Here is a 15,021-nt window from a genome sequence, read left to right as displayed (position 1 = left end):
ATTGTTAAGGAGTCTTTCAAGGATGCTCACTTTCGAGCTCTCCAGCCCCAGTAGGTAAGAGTGAGCTGAAAAGCAATGGCCCATTTAAAAAGAAGAAGAAAATGCCAATAAAAGAGCCCCCGCTTCCGAGCAGCCACTTTTTTAGAATTTCCTTATTGCCCATTCTAAAAACAAAGTCCTCTAAAAGGAACGCTACATGTGCAACACTAATCAGTCAAATCCCTGCCGAACAAATCTTTTGTTAAATCATACGCACTAAATCGAAACTCTGGACTCAGCAGGGCCCGACAGTGGAAGTTCTGCCTACTAAGCATGATTTTTTAAAGCCTCCTATTCCTGCTGTATTGTTACGCAGGTCTCGTGATACCAGCCTTGTCTCTCCTCGCTGGTATATAGCGGGGTATCCAACATTTCTGTAGATCACATTTTTGGTTTGGCGTCTGCTTTGGCTTTGGTTTGCATCCAGCAGAAAATGTCTCAGTATTCGGGAAAAGTAAGTAAAAAAAACAACTGCTTGGTCCTCAGCTCAGGCCAAAGAGCCAGAGTTCTCTCTAGGCTGAGATAGTAGGAATTTTCCTAGGTTAGGTTAAGGCAGAGTGAGCTCATGTGGTGATAATGCTAGTAATGAATGTGGAGAAGTGGAAGCAAAGTTGTTAAGGAGGGGAAAGGAGCAACTAGAATGGGGTGTACTTTGATAGCTGTGCTTCCTGTTCAAACATTTATATTTACAAAAGAACAAGAGAGAGGTGATATAAAGCCACATGCAGTGTTGTAAACTTGGCCTGTGTTACAATTCTCATTAAAACAAATACGCCAGTGACAATTTAGTTCTCCGCTGGTTGGACACAGAATTAAAGAACCACTATGTCTGCCAGAATAACAATGCATAGTACAGACAGGCAGACTGTGTTTGCATGTGCCACAATACAGCATCCTCTCCCTCCTCATTTCAGATCACTTTCTATGAGGGCAAATACTTCACAGGCAGGAAGCTGGAGGTCTGTGGGAACTGTGATAACTTCCAGGACAGAGGTTTCATGAACCGAGTGAACTCTATCTGTGTACAGAGTGGAGCTTGGATCTGTTTTGATCACCCAGACTTCCGAGGACAGCAGTACGTTTTGGAGCATGGGGAATACCCTGACTTCTACCGTTGGAATGGCTATAATGATCACATGGGCTCCTGCAGGCCTGTCGGAATGGTTAGTGACAACTTTCAGTTAGTTTCCAAGAGGTTTGTTTTTGTAGCTGAAATATCTGGTTGAGTGGGCCGCATTTGTGCCTTTAACTGCCATATTAGCTGGAGTCTAAATAAATATCTGAGAAAACGAGCTTTATAGGAATAATACACAGTTAGGAAGTAAACAGCATTCTGGGGAAAGCAGACCCTCTATGAACAGTCTTCATAGGCCACAAAATAGCATAACAATTTCCCATGTTTTCAGGACAAGGGGAAAATCTGTGTTTTTTATATGTGAGGGCAATGCTCCTACAGCATCACGTGCATTTATTTGTAATGTTAAATATTATGAAATATTTACATGCAAATGAATAGCAAAGTTCTGTGCACAAGGCAGGGCTCTACTCTGATATTCTGCTCTCTCTGTGTGTGCAGAGCTCTTGATGATGCCCACTAGCAATCTGTGTGTGTATATAGGGAGGACAGGCCATGGGAATCACAATCTGCTGTGCAAACCAGAGAGGAGAATGTTGCTGTGGGACAGCTCTCAGGCTCCTGGCAAAGTCACCCACATTATTTCCTGTGTTTCAAACTCTGAGCACCCCTGAATTAATACCAAATATGGCCCATATCTCTCTCTCGCGCTCTCTCTCTCTCTCTCTCTCTCACACACACACACACACACACACACACACACACACACACACACCCCCTTTACCACTCTGTGGAGGAAATTTAATTGGGAGAAAAAAATTGAACCTGGTTTGAGCTTTCCATTTGATCCCAACATCACCTGCTACTGGTGGGAGAATGATTAAAGAAAATTATTCACAGGTTATGGTCACTTACAGGTTGATACAGCCACCAAGTCCCATTGGGTTGTAGCTTTCTTCGGTTTTGTGTAAAACTTAGCCTAAAAGAATATATATATGTGTGTGTGTGTGTGTGTGTGTGTGTGTGTGTGTGTGTGTGTGTGTGGATATATATTGCACAAGGACTAAAACTCCACAGGAGATGCATATAAGACCACACATACTTCTCTAGACTCTAGAGCATCTTCTCCAATTTAGGAATCTGCTCATTACTCTTATACAGGCAGCTCATATTGGAAGTCCTGAAAGCTGTCTGAACAGTACCCTGCAAACTAAAATGAGGCTGTACATCAACAGGTGCCTCTTTGGACTAGGTCTACTGAGGGCCCTGTTCTCCATTAAATAAATCTGGTGTCTCACTAACCCATAAGGATTTGTCAGCCAATGAGCCAAGCTGCTGAAGGGGACCTTTTCTTACATTTTAAACTGCCATGAGAAGGTATCGGTGGGAGCTGTACCAAGCCAATACTGCGGTCTGTCCCATGCAGCTCTGGTTGGTGTATGTGGTTGGAGGATCCTGCACAGGGCTGCTCTTAGAACTCTGCCAAGGATGTGTTGATTGGGGCTGGGAGGCAATTGATACACCACATGAGAAAAATGAAGGGTGTGTGGTGTCACCCCCATTCAAGCATGTGTGTTGTACAAGTCAAAGATTGGCTGTAGCCCTATGCTTGGTGCTCCACTGGTTAACCCCTGCCACCCCTCCATAGTATTAATGGCTTTTTTCTTCTTGGCTGGCACACACTGGGGCCTGTTGCTGATATACTAACTTTGCTGGGTGAGTGACCTCACATCAGCCAGGATGAGATGCATCACTCCCTTAACCTGGCCTGAGGGGAGGTAAATGTAGATCTTTGGGGTAGTAGACTCTCTCTCTCTCTCTCGGCTCATGTTGGAATCAGGCCTTTTCATTCAGCAAGGGGAAAGGTTGTCTTTATATGAGCATTTCAATGAGACTCCCACGGCATGCCCAGTGCAGCGATGGCAGAGTTATAAGTCTATTGTGCAGGGGATGGTTTCCAATGTTTAATACAGAATCCAGAGAGGGAATTATGAGCTTGTATCAAGGGTACCACACAGAACCTTGTTTCCAGTTCCATGGAGACCCACTGAGACTCTGTGGGCCAGTAGCCATGAATGCTTTTCTTCCCCTCAGGCCTGTGCTCCATCGCTCTTATACACGTGAGAGTTTTAAAATATTTCAACAATTCAGGCAACAGTTACACTGAAGAATGTTTGGTCAGGAATGGTATCTGAGATCCCACTGCTGGAGAATGCTATGGGATTTTTGGCACTACAATGTAGCTTTTTCATGCGTAATGCAATTTATATGAAAAATTCTTTCGATTAACTCCATCACAAATACCTATGGAGAAGACAGCAAAATTCCCCCAAAGGTATTTACCTCAACCCTTGAAGGCTTTCATAGCTAGGACTCTGGGAAGATATTTTCCTTTTCTTTTTAAAGAAAGGCACAACATCTTGTGTAAATAACCACAGATATGATTGGAACTGAAGGAAAGTGCAAACTGGGGAAATATTCTAATACCTCTGTGTATTTTGGATGTATTAATTTTTTTGCACTATGTTCTGATACTTTTGTTCATGCAAATTTCCAATATTTTGTGTGTGTGGCATTTTTGGTTTTTTTAAGTGTATATGTGGAATGGGAAATGGTTATGTTTATAGTGTCTGTGTGGTGTGCGTCTTTGTGAACAGTGTTTAAGTACACCTCTACCCCGATATAACGCTACCCGATATAGCATGAATTCGGATATAACGCAGGAAAGCAGTGCTCCGGGGGGGCAGGGCTGCGCACTCTGGCGGATCAAAGTGAGTTCGATATAATGCGGTTTCACCTATAACGCGGTAAGATTTTTTTTTGGCTCCCCAGGACAGCATTATATCAGGGTAGAGGTGTACTTGTTTGGTGGGGGAGGGGATTTAGAGATGAAAGATGTGGGGGTATGTATGGTAAGTACAACATGAGCAATAAGTTTCTGTGTGAACAGTGGTTATGCAGGTGTGTGAATGTTTGTAGAGGTATATTTTGGGGAGGAATTTCTGTGTGTGTGTTTTTGTGAGTGAGCTGTTTGTGAGAGACATTTGTCTGTTAATGTGGGTATTTGGGTGGGTATTGTAAGGATGTGTTTGTGGGCGGGCAGTGTTATTGTTGGGTTTTTGCCACATTTCCATGATGAGGTACCCTTCTTGCTTTCTGTTTATCTTTTACAATCAGGGGAAACAATTTGATGCGTTGTCTTTTAAGTTTACTCAAATCTCTTTGTCCCCAGCATGGTGAGCATTACAGAATGGAGATATTTGATGGGAGCCATTTTAGTGGTCACTGCATGGAGTTCACTGAAGATTGCTCTTTCCTCCAAGGGCAGGGCTGGAACAAGAACTGTGTCAATGCCATCAAAGTGTACGGAGATGGAGCGTAAGTAAGAAAGGACATAAAAGGAATGCAACTGCTATGTCATTCTATCTTGAAACACAATGAAGCTCGCTTTCCACACAAGCCCAATCCACTCTGTCACAGGGTAGTTGGTCTCTGTGGATAGACTGAGCCCAGCTCCCCGGACTGGAGCAGGTGAGCCTAATCCAGCTAATTAAAGAGGGCTGGGCTACACCTGGGTTCATAAAGGGGGACTGTGGCAGGCTGAGCCCTGGGCAGCAAAGGCCACACTGGAGTGGAGCTAACTCCTGTGGTGAGTTCTGGAGCAAGAGGGGGGTTCAGGGAAGCAATCCTGCGGCTGCCCCTCCAAGGAGGGAGCGGAGCTGGCTGAGGCTGGGATGCTGCCAGGAGCTGGAGGGTCAGAGACCCCTAGGCAGTGCTTAATCTGTGCCAGCGCTGAGCCCTGGCCTTCTAGGCTTGGCAGTTCATAGCCCCAGCGCCTCTGGGCTTGCCGCGTCAGTTAGGACTATAAAAAAAATGGCTTGAGCCCTGGCACCTCCTTCATTACCAATTAAGCACTGCCTGTAGACGAGGTGGCCCTGAAGCCTGGGGGCCAGGTACTGACTTCAGACTGCACTCTGGTAGTTTCTTTAACCTCTGTCACAAAAGAATAAACTTCCTTGACTGGGACTGGGGGTGGCAGTGCATGTTTGGAGCTGGGGTGCAGCAGCGGCCATCCCACTAAAATTGTTGCTAAGATTCCCATTGGCTACGAAAGGGCTTGCACCGGTGGAGGAAGTTTGGTCATCTTGATCGATACATTTACTTGAGGGGAGGGGGTTAAATGTAAGTTGAGTACTCTTGACATCTACAAGAGGTTGCTAATGCTTCAGATAAGAAGTGACGGTTCTTCCTGGTAAGGTTTAGGAGTCATCTGAGTCTTTACCTTGAAAATAATTTTTCTCTGACAGACAATGGTAACCACCAGTTAAAATGTAGTAGATTGGGTGCAGTAAATGGCTGACTGGCTTGCTATCTCATGAGTTTGCTAGAGAGCTGACAGTATTGAATAAGTGCACGGACTGGGAGGATTAGCTACTTTAGGGATTTGCTATTGGGACATGGAGCCTTTTGACCCCTGAGGTTGCTGGTTTGAATCCAGCCCAGGTTAGCAGTGAGTGTCTACGTGTCCTGGTTGTTTGGTGGCCTATGTGAAATGAGCTGGTGGCCTCAGTCCATTACCTAGTAGTTAGGTGTCTGCATCACAAAGCCAACACCATAGCTAGCACTAACTGGAGTCCTTTGGGCCAGATGTGAGCTGGCAAGGAGACTGGACAACCCTCTTCCCCTTATAGGTGGTCCAAATCAGGGTAAAGCCATGTCAGTGGGATATTGTGGGGGAAGATTTGCTTTGCTCTGTACCTTTTTGTGGATATGGAGAGGATGTCCGTGTCCAGGGTGTGCTGGTCTGACACCCTTCAGAACACTACACTCATTACACAAGACCAAACTGAAATAAAACCAAAATATCTTGGACTGGAATGAAACCAAATGAGTGAAGGAGGCAAAGGCCCTGCCTTCACCAAAGCTGTGTGGAAACAGCAGTCTCTGCCCAGAAAGATGAGCATATTGCTAAGAGTCAGAGGAGCAAATAGAAACTTTCTTCTCTTCTTCCCAAGAGGAGTCAGCCCAGGAACTGACTTTCTGCTCTGCTCCTGCTGCTAGTAGAATACAGGGTCCTGGAATTGAGTTGTTTCCCTCTGTGACTGTTGCCAAGAGTGATGGGACCAATCAATGCATTGCAAAGCTTGAATGGGACATGTGGCTTGCTGTGCTTGTGAGTGAAGCCTACTGGACAGTGTGTCACTGTCTAATTACAGGTTGTCAGGGGGAGGAGGTTCCTTATGAAGATGGTTCCTGCTTTCCCACTCGCCATTAGAAATCCTGTGGGATTCCCCAGCGTGGCTTCAAGGTACTTAGAGATGGGCCAAGTCTACAGCATTAAATCTGAATTTAAACGTTGATGTCCCACACCTTGAAGGGGTGTGTGTGTGTGTGTCCATGTGTAACTCCAACTGACACCGGTCGTTGGCGGGTGGGATCGAACCTGGGACCTCTGGAGCTTAGGGCATGAGCCTCTACCTCATGAGCTAAAAGCCAACTGCCTGTTGCAAACTCATTTAATTCTCTCTGTAAGTGGTCTCGGTGCCACTAGATGGGACAGAACACCACACCCAGGAGGTGTGTGGGTTACACATGCACACATGCAGATCCAGTGTGTCAGGTTGGGTCCATCTCGAGCTATGAGATACTAGAGTTTAGGGAAACATTTTCACTGGGGTGAAAATGGGGGAAAACTGGGGAGTCAACTCAGTCTGATTCCAACCCCATAGCAGACAGACCAGAAAAGGGAGCAGCTCAAGGCTCTGTTTCCACATACCCAACCTGGGCAGCCTGGGGGCCCTGTAAATCATAAAGAGCCACCCTGGCTCCAGTTCAAACCACCATTTAGACAAAGGCACACACTTGGAGCAGGCCTTTAAGACCAAGCAAAGCAGGCAGCCCCTAGGATCACTGTTTTTGGAGCTCTACAACCCATCTAAATTGATAATCTCATGGGCCTGCCTGTCTCCCTCTCTAGCACTGGGACTAGAAGGGGAGGGAGGAGCTCAATGCCAGAGTCCCACCCCTCTCTGGCAGCTAGACCAGAGGAGGAAGATGGGTCTGATCTTCCCTTCTGACATCTTGGGACCCTGCTTTTGGTTGAGGCCACTGCCCATAGTGCCATGTAGTTCCACTTACTCAACTCTGACTAGTCAAGAGTCAAGACTCTCCTTCTGGGGAAAGTCAGTGCCCCCTGCACACCCCAACCACGTGTACCTGGTATTGCTCCTTGGCTTATCCAGAGGAAGGGGGGTTTTGTGACACAGGACTGAAATCATTAAACTTGGGTTCTGATCTTGGCTGCAGAGCCATTGTTTGATCTTGGACAAGTCACTCGTGAACATTTTCGAGTGCTGAAAGTTTGGTTCCTAACTAAGCCTGATTTTCAGAGGCACTGAGCTGCCACAACTCCCATTGACTTCAATAGCACTTTGAAAAATCAGTACTCAGTTCATTGCCTAGTGAATGTAGGTTTCTAACTTCTGTCACTCATATTTGACAATGTTGGCCATAATCTCTCTGAACTTCATTCTCCCTGTGTTTAAAATTAGGATAATAATAATAATATTTCCCTGTATCACAGTACTCTTCTGAGCTTATATTCACTGTTGCCTTTTGATCCTTCACTGTAGCAGTGCCAACTATGATCAGCCCAGTTTCTATCTCCCCTACATTTTCAGACATCCTTGAAATCTTTTGCAAAGTGAGGGTTGTGCAGAGTTTGCCTTTTGTCACTGTTTCGGGGGAATTAACATTTTCAGGGAGAAAAAAATTGTCTCTTTTTTTCAGGAACACATTTGTTGTTTTTGTTATGTCATCGGTTATTTTTCTGTTTTCATGTACCACATTTCCTTTTACCAACAAACACATTTTGTTGGAAGTGTGTGTGCTGGCGGAGTGTGGAGGGGAGGCAGAAAGATGCAGAATTCTCTAAGAGACGGGAAGTGTTTGGCTTGTGCAAGGCACAGCTGGGTCTGTGGTTACGCATGATGCTTCCATGCCAAGAAAGCATCTTCACTGAGCGTGATCGGTGAAAAGAAGGGGAAGATCTTACTAAAAGAAGTTAGACAAAGGAGCCCCATGACCATCATGTGATTTGGTGGTCTGTGTTGCAGGGGAGTGGCCTGGATTATTGCACAACTCACACCTACAAATTGTTTTGATGCTGGGCATCAGAGGCGGATTAAGATTCATTGGGGCCCTGGGCACAAAGAACATTTGGGCTACCGACATGCCCTCCCTGCTCCAGAGCCCTGCCCCCTACTACTCCCCTTCCTCCCAAGGCCCTGCCTCCTGGCCTGGCCGGAGGCCAGGCTGTGGTAAGAGCCACCCAGGGAGACCTGGACCCTCCACCTGTCCTGGGCAGCACATTTTGGGGGGGCAGGGACATGTGCTGGGGACTGCTCTCAGGCACCCCAGCCCCCCGTTCAAGGCAGGTGCAGGGTGCAAGGCTCCCCACAGCTGCCTGGGCTCTCTGTGTGGCTCTGACCACAGCCTAGGGCAGTGGTCCCCAAAGTGGGTGTGCAGTGGGGCCCAGCCTGGCACCCAGTCCCAGCTGTGGCACTGCTCCCAGCTGCGGCCTGCTCCCGGCCCCTCAGGACGAAATGCAGACACAAAATTTCTCGATACTTTAAATTACTGCTTCTTGGAGCAGCTGGTACCTGAACCCACAAGGGGAGAGGCAATTCTCGATTTAGTCCTGAGTGGAGCGCAGGATCTGGTCCAAGAGGTAACTATAACAGGGCCGCTTGGAAATAGTGACCATAATATAATAACATTTAACATTCCTATGGTGGGAAGAAAACCTCAACAGCCCAACACTGTGGCATTTAATTTCAGAAAGGGGAAGTATGCAAAAATGAGGAGGTTAGTTAAACAGAAATTAAAAGATACAGTGACTAGAGTGAAATCCCTGCAAGCTGCATGGACACTTTTCAAAGACACCATAATAGAGGCCCAACTTAAATGTATACCCCAAATTAAATAACACAGTAAAAGAACTAAAAAAGAGCCACTGTGGCTTAACAGTGTAAAAGAAGCAGTGAGACATAAAAACGCATCTTTTAAAAAGTGGAAGTCAAATCCTAGTGAGGTAAATAGAAAGGAGCATAAACACTGCCAAATTAAATGTAAAAATGTAATAAGAAATACCAAAAAGGAGTTTGAAGAACAGCTAGCCAAAAACTCAAAAGATAATAACAAAATGTTTTTTAAGTACATCAGAAGCAGGAAGCCTGCTAAATAACCAGTGGGACCCCTGGACGATCAAGATACAAAAGGAGCACTTAAAGACAATGAAGTCATTGTGGAGAAACTAAATGAATTCTTTGCTTCAGTCTTCGTGGCTGAGGATGTTAGGGAGATTCCCAAACCTGAGCTGTCCTTTGTAGGTGACAAATCTAAGGAATTGTCACAGATTGAAGTGTCACTAGAGGAGGTTTTGGAATTAATTGATAAACTTAACAGTAACAAGTCATCAGGACCAGATGGCATTCACCCAAGAGTTCTGAAAGAACTCAAATGTGAAATTGCGGAACTATTAACTATGGTTTGTAACCTGTCCTTTAAATCGGCTTCTGTACCCAATGACTGGAAGCTAGCTAATGTAACGCCAATATTTAAAAAGGGCTCTAGAGGTGATCCCAGCAATTACAGACCGGTAAGTCTAATGTCAATACTGGGCAAATTAGAATAAAATTGTCAGACACATAGAAGAACATAACTTGTTGGGCAAATGTCAACATGGTTTCGGTAAAGGGAAATCATGTCTTACTAATCTATTAGAGTTCTTTGAAGGGGTCAACAAACATGTGGATAAAGGGGATCCAGTGGACATAGTATACTTAGATTTCCAGAAAGCCTTTGACAAGGTCCCTCACCAAAGGCTCTTACATAAATTAAGTTGTCATGGGATAAGAGAGAAGATCCTTTCATGGATTGAGAACCGGTTAAAAGACAGGGAACAAAGGGTAGAAATAAATGGTAAATTCTCAGAATGGAGAGGGGTAACTAGTGGTGTTCCCCAAGGGTCAGTCCTAGGACCAATCCTAGTCCACTTATTCATAAATGATCTGTAGAATGGGGTAAACAGTGAGGTGGCAAAGTTTGCAGATGATACTAAACTGCTCAAGATAGGTAAGACCAAAGCAGACTGTGAAGAACTTCAAAAAGATCTCACATTACTAAGTGATTGGGCAACAAAATGGAAAATGAAATTTAATGTGGATAAATTTAAAGTAATGCATATTGGAAAAAATAACCCTAACTATACATACAATATGATGGGGGCTAATTTAGCTGCAACTAATCAGGAAAGAGATCTTGGAGTCATGATGGATAGTTCACTCCACAAAGTATGCAGCGGCAGTCAAAAAAGCAAACAGGATGTTAGGAATCATTAAAAAAGGGATAGAGAATAAGATGGAGAATATCTTATTGCCCTTATATAAATCCATGGTACGCCCAAATCTTGAATACTGGCATTAGAAGATATACAGGCATTAGAAAAAAGTTCAGAAAAGGGCAACTAAAATGATTATGGGTTTGGAACGGGTCCCATATGAGGAGAGATTGAAGAGGCTAGGACTTTTCAGCTTGGAAAAGAGGAGACTAAGGGGGATATGATAGAGATATATAAAATCATGAGTGGTGTGGAGAAAGTGAATAAGGAAAAGTTATTTACTTGTTCCCATAATATAAGAACTAGGGGTCACCAAATGAAATTAATGGGCAGCAGGTTTAAAACAAATAAAAGGCAGTTCTTCTTCACGCAGCGCACAGTCACTGTGGAACTCCTTGCCTGCGGAGGTTGTGAAGGCTAGGACTATAACAGGGTTTAAAAGAGAAATGGATAAATTCATGGAGGTTAAGTCCATTAATGGCTATTAGCCAGGATGGGTAAGGAATGATGTCCCTAGCCTCAGTTTGTCAGAAGATGCAGATGGATAGCAGGAGAGAGATCACTTGATCATACCTGTTAGGTTCACTCCCTCTGGGGCACCTGGCATTGGCCACTGTCGGTAGACAGGATACTGGGTTGGATGGACCTTTGGTCTGACGCAGTATGGCCATTCTTATGTTCCCCAAATCTGCCCTGCTCCTGGCCCTATCTCCCGGGGGGGTGCAGCCCTGGTTGGGGGAGGGGCATGACCGAAAAAGTTTGGGGACCCCTGGCCTAGGGTGACCATATGTCCCATTTTGGCTCCGGACCTCCTGATATTTTTGGCAAAACTGGGCATTTGTCCTGCTTGCTCTTGCCAACTGATCACTCACATGCACTTACATCCATTCTTTGTCGCCCATCTAGCCAGTCAGGGGTCGATCACACACATAACTGGCAATCTGTTGTTGTTGACTGAAGAGAACAACCTTCGGTCATGGTTCAGATTGCCAGTTACATGTGTGATCCAATACACAACTTCCACCCTCTTGCCCCAGGATCCCAGAGACGAAATTCTTTCTAAACTATCCCTTTCACCAGATAAGAAAGGCGTTTCAAATGCAGTATGGGGAAGGCTGCATTAGCCTGTGTCTCACCAACTTAGGTTGCCGCAGGCATGCCACATGCCAGCGCATGATTGAAACAATCTGACAGGGCATGCTGCCGAATCACCCCTTTGGCCAGCGCTGCAGTGATCTGTTCTTCTGAGACACCAAACCTGGCGAGAGATCCCCTGCGAATGCTCACTGGGGACAATGCATGTGCTCACTCACTGGCTCGGGGAAAGAAAGCTTCAGGATGCAGGTTTTCTGTTAAAACCCTCTTTAAAGAGGGTGGTTTGGCCCTTTTAAAAAGCTCTCCTCCAGCTGTGCTGTAGTATTCAGGATCAGAAGCCAGGAATAGGCTCTTAGAATATTGGAAATAAATTATTTAATTGGTTTTTAAATTCTATATTTTACCTTTCCATGTAGCTGAGAGTGGGATTCTTTTAGGATTGTCCCATTCCACCCCTTATCTCAGCCTCAAAGGCCCCATGTCAAGCAGAAAATGTGACAGTTTTTGGGTGAAATCTGGTATTTTGCTTTCAATAGATGTTTTCTGTTCCACACACAGTGTCATGCACCGTTTCTCTTCCAGTACCACAAATGGCATAATCGGATAGGACACGTGTCTTGTTCCTTTGTAAGGTTCAGTGATTGCGAGAGATTGTTTGTTTGGCAAGAAGAGCATTCAAGAGCTGGAGTTTTTTTTTTTTAAATTGGGGATAATGCACAAAAGTAATTTGTGAAAATTGAGATCACAGCCTTGCGATTAATAATTGATGATGATTTTGAAGATTTTATTTAAATTCACATTTACATCAGAGCCTCCACTAAAATTCCAATGGTGACTATGTCAGAGTATTTGAATTGACCAAAGTATTGTGATACTTCCTGTACTCAGATTAGAAAGGATTTCAAATACAACAGCAAAGTCAAATAGTGGGGCCCAATAAATGTTTTTTCTCCAATGGGAGATCACTGTGTGCTGCATTGATCAAATAGATTTGCATTTAGAATAAATTTATTCAACCATTGCTCAAAACATGTGGTTTAGAAGCTGTGGGGCCCTGTTTTGATTAAAATTATCAGCCTGCAGCACTACCTTAACTTAACCAGGAGGTTGGTTTGAGACCTTCCAACATATCAAATTCAAATTGGAAAAAAAAAAAAAAAAAAACAGCCAAGAAATGACCCTTGTGAAATTCCATAGAAGAAGGGCCTTTGAGAAGATCAGTTATCACCAGTCAGAGAGAGAGTGACAAGATCTGGGCATGGGGAACCAAGTTTACTTTTATAGATAGGGGGTTCAGGAAGATGGAGTGTATTTAGATTGTTTGGGGGCAGGGATGGTCTCGTACTGTGTGTGGACAGCACTCAGCAAGATGGGACTCTAATCTCAGTGGGGACCTCTAGATGCCAGGGCCGCCCAGAGGATTCAGGGGGCCTGGGGCAAAGCGGGGGAGCGGACATGTACTCACCGGGTGGCGCTCTGAGTCTTTGGTGGCGGGTCCTTCACTGGGTCCGGGTCTTCCGTGGCACTGAAGGACCCCCCACCACCGAAGTCCCGAAGCGAGGTGAAGGACTCCCCACTGCTGAAGTGCCGCCGAAGTCCTGGAGCGAGGTGAAGGATCTCCCGCCGCCGAAGACCCGGAGTGCCACCAGGTGAGTAAAAATTAAAAAGGCGTCTCTAGGCAGGAAAGGGATTCTTGGCCAGGGCTTGAGGGGCCCCTGTGGGGTCAGGGCCACTTCTCCCCCTCTCCCCCCCCCCCCCCCCCCGGCGGCCCTCCTAGATGCTGTTGTAACACAAATAATAAATAATATGATGGAGTGGTCCAGGATGGTTGTGGAATAGTCAAAAGGGAGCACAGAAGTCAAGGAGAAGGAGCCAGCAGCACTAAGGAGGTTAACCCCACAGAGGAGAGCAGTTTCCATTCTGTGTCCAGATTGAAACTGAACAAATATATTGACTGGGATTTGACCCAGGGCCGAAAGTCTTGTGCCCTTAGCAAAGCAGTGCTCCCTAACTTCCAGGGTGAAATCTGACAAAAGGATTCAGCAAGGGACCAAAGATGGTTTTTACTACTGTACTGTATAAATGCTTTCCTGAGTAATCCATTCATTCTCTATTTTAGATGGGTGCTGTATGAGGAACCCAACTATCGTGGCCGTATGTACGTTGTGGAGAGGGGAGAGTACAACAGCTTTAACGTGTGGCAAGCTGACAGTGCAAATATCCAGTCCCTCAGAAGAGTCGTCAACTACTTTTAACTGAATTATTCTTGTACAAACAATGTCCCGGTGCAAACTAGAGTTTAATTTTCCTCCCTGCTCACTCAAAGTGTGGAATAAATTCTTAAGAGCTGCTGTTGGCTGCAGGTATTTTTCCCCCATTACATGAGACAAAGTATGTTTTGCTTGATTAGATGGCCTGATTGTACTTTGATTCACATCGCCCCGAAAGGTCAGGTGCCTCTTTTCCCATAGAAGTAAACTGCATTTGATATTAGCTACAGTGTTTCTGGCCAGTTTTTAAAGGGATAATTTTATTCTCCTTTTCACTCCCCCTGTGGTATATATTGGTTTATTATATTGGCTGTTCAGGCTCATTTGTCTGATGGTTACTGACAGGAACTGGCAAAATTCCTATAATGCTGAACCATTGCTTCCTCACTGCAAGTCTTTGCATTAATCCACTGGAAAGTCTGCTGACCCAAGCACTTTAGCTGTCTCTTCAAAGGGACACTGGAAAGGATGGCAGGCCCAGAGTGCATCTGGATGTGATGCAAGAGGGCACTTACAAAGGGCTTCTACGCTCAGCAGTGCATCTCTGTTCTGCCCTTGTGGAGTGGCCTGCAGTGGAGTGAAATATATAAGAATTCTGCAATTTTAAGAGCTCAGAGAAAAGCAGAAGTCTCTATTAATCGCACATTTATAATGGAGCACATGGATACACTTTGGAAGAATGGCAATCTGCATTGCAACTGCACACAGGCCTGAGTCAATACAGGGCCACAGAGCCAGACGTGTACCCAGAAGCCTCCTGCTACAAGACAGGCCCAGAAGAGAAACCAACAGAACTCCACTGGCCATCACCTACAGTCCTCAGCTTAAACCTCTCCAACGCATCATCAGTGATCTACAACCCATCCTGGACAATGATCCCTCACTTTCACAGACCTTGGGAGGCAGGCCAGTCCTCGCCCACAGACAACCTGCCAACCTTAAGCATATTCTCACCAGCAACCACGCACCGCACCATAACAACTCTAACTCAGGAACCAACCCATGCAACAAACCTCGATGCCAACTCTGCCCACATATCTACACCAGCAACACCATCACTGGACCTAACCAGATCAGCTACAACATCACCGGCTCATTCACCTGCACGTCCACTAATGTTATATATGCCATCATATGCCAGC

At 45.4% G+C, this 15,021-nt stretch overlaps 1 protein-coding gene across 1 annotated transcript; it reads left to right on the top strand.

Moving 5' to 3' along the window:
- Window positions 1–375: 375 nt before the first annotated feature.
- On the top strand, window positions 376–14,594 carry CRYGN (crystallin gamma N). Its single transcript, XM_034759353.1, has 4 exons — window positions 376–493; window positions 954–1,202; window positions 4,347–4,492; window positions 13,729–14,594. Exons 1-4 carry the CDS (start codon window positions 473–475, stop codon window positions 13,862–13,864), a joined length of 552 nt encoding a protein of 183 aa, XP_034615244.1. The 5' UTR covers window positions 376–472; the 3' UTR covers window positions 13,865–14,594.
- Window positions 14,595–15,021: the final 427 nt, after the last annotated feature.

Source organism: Trachemys scripta, chromosome 2 (genome assembly GCF_013100865.1).
Source record: "Trachemys scripta elegans isolate TJP31775 chromosome 2, CAS_Tse_1.0, whole genome shotgun sequence".
Taxonomy (NCBI): domain Eukaryota; kingdom Metazoa; phylum Chordata; order Testudines; family Emydidae; genus Trachemys; species Trachemys scripta.
The sequence above is the reverse complement of the archived record's forward strand: the minus strand, read 5'-3'. Positions and strand labels throughout refer to the sequence as shown.

Coding starts and splice junctions, on each gene's coding strand:
- CRYGN (XM_034759353.1), top strand. CDS start 473: ATGTCTCAGTATTCGGGAAAA. Junction 494..953: donor TGTCTCAGTATTCGGGAAAA/GTAAGTAAAAAA, acceptor TCCTCATTTCAG/ATCACTTTCTATGAGGGCAA. Junction 4,493..13,728: donor AAAGTGTACGGAGATGGAGC/GTAAGTAAGAAA, acceptor TCTCTATTTTAG/ATGGGTGCTGTATGAGGAAC.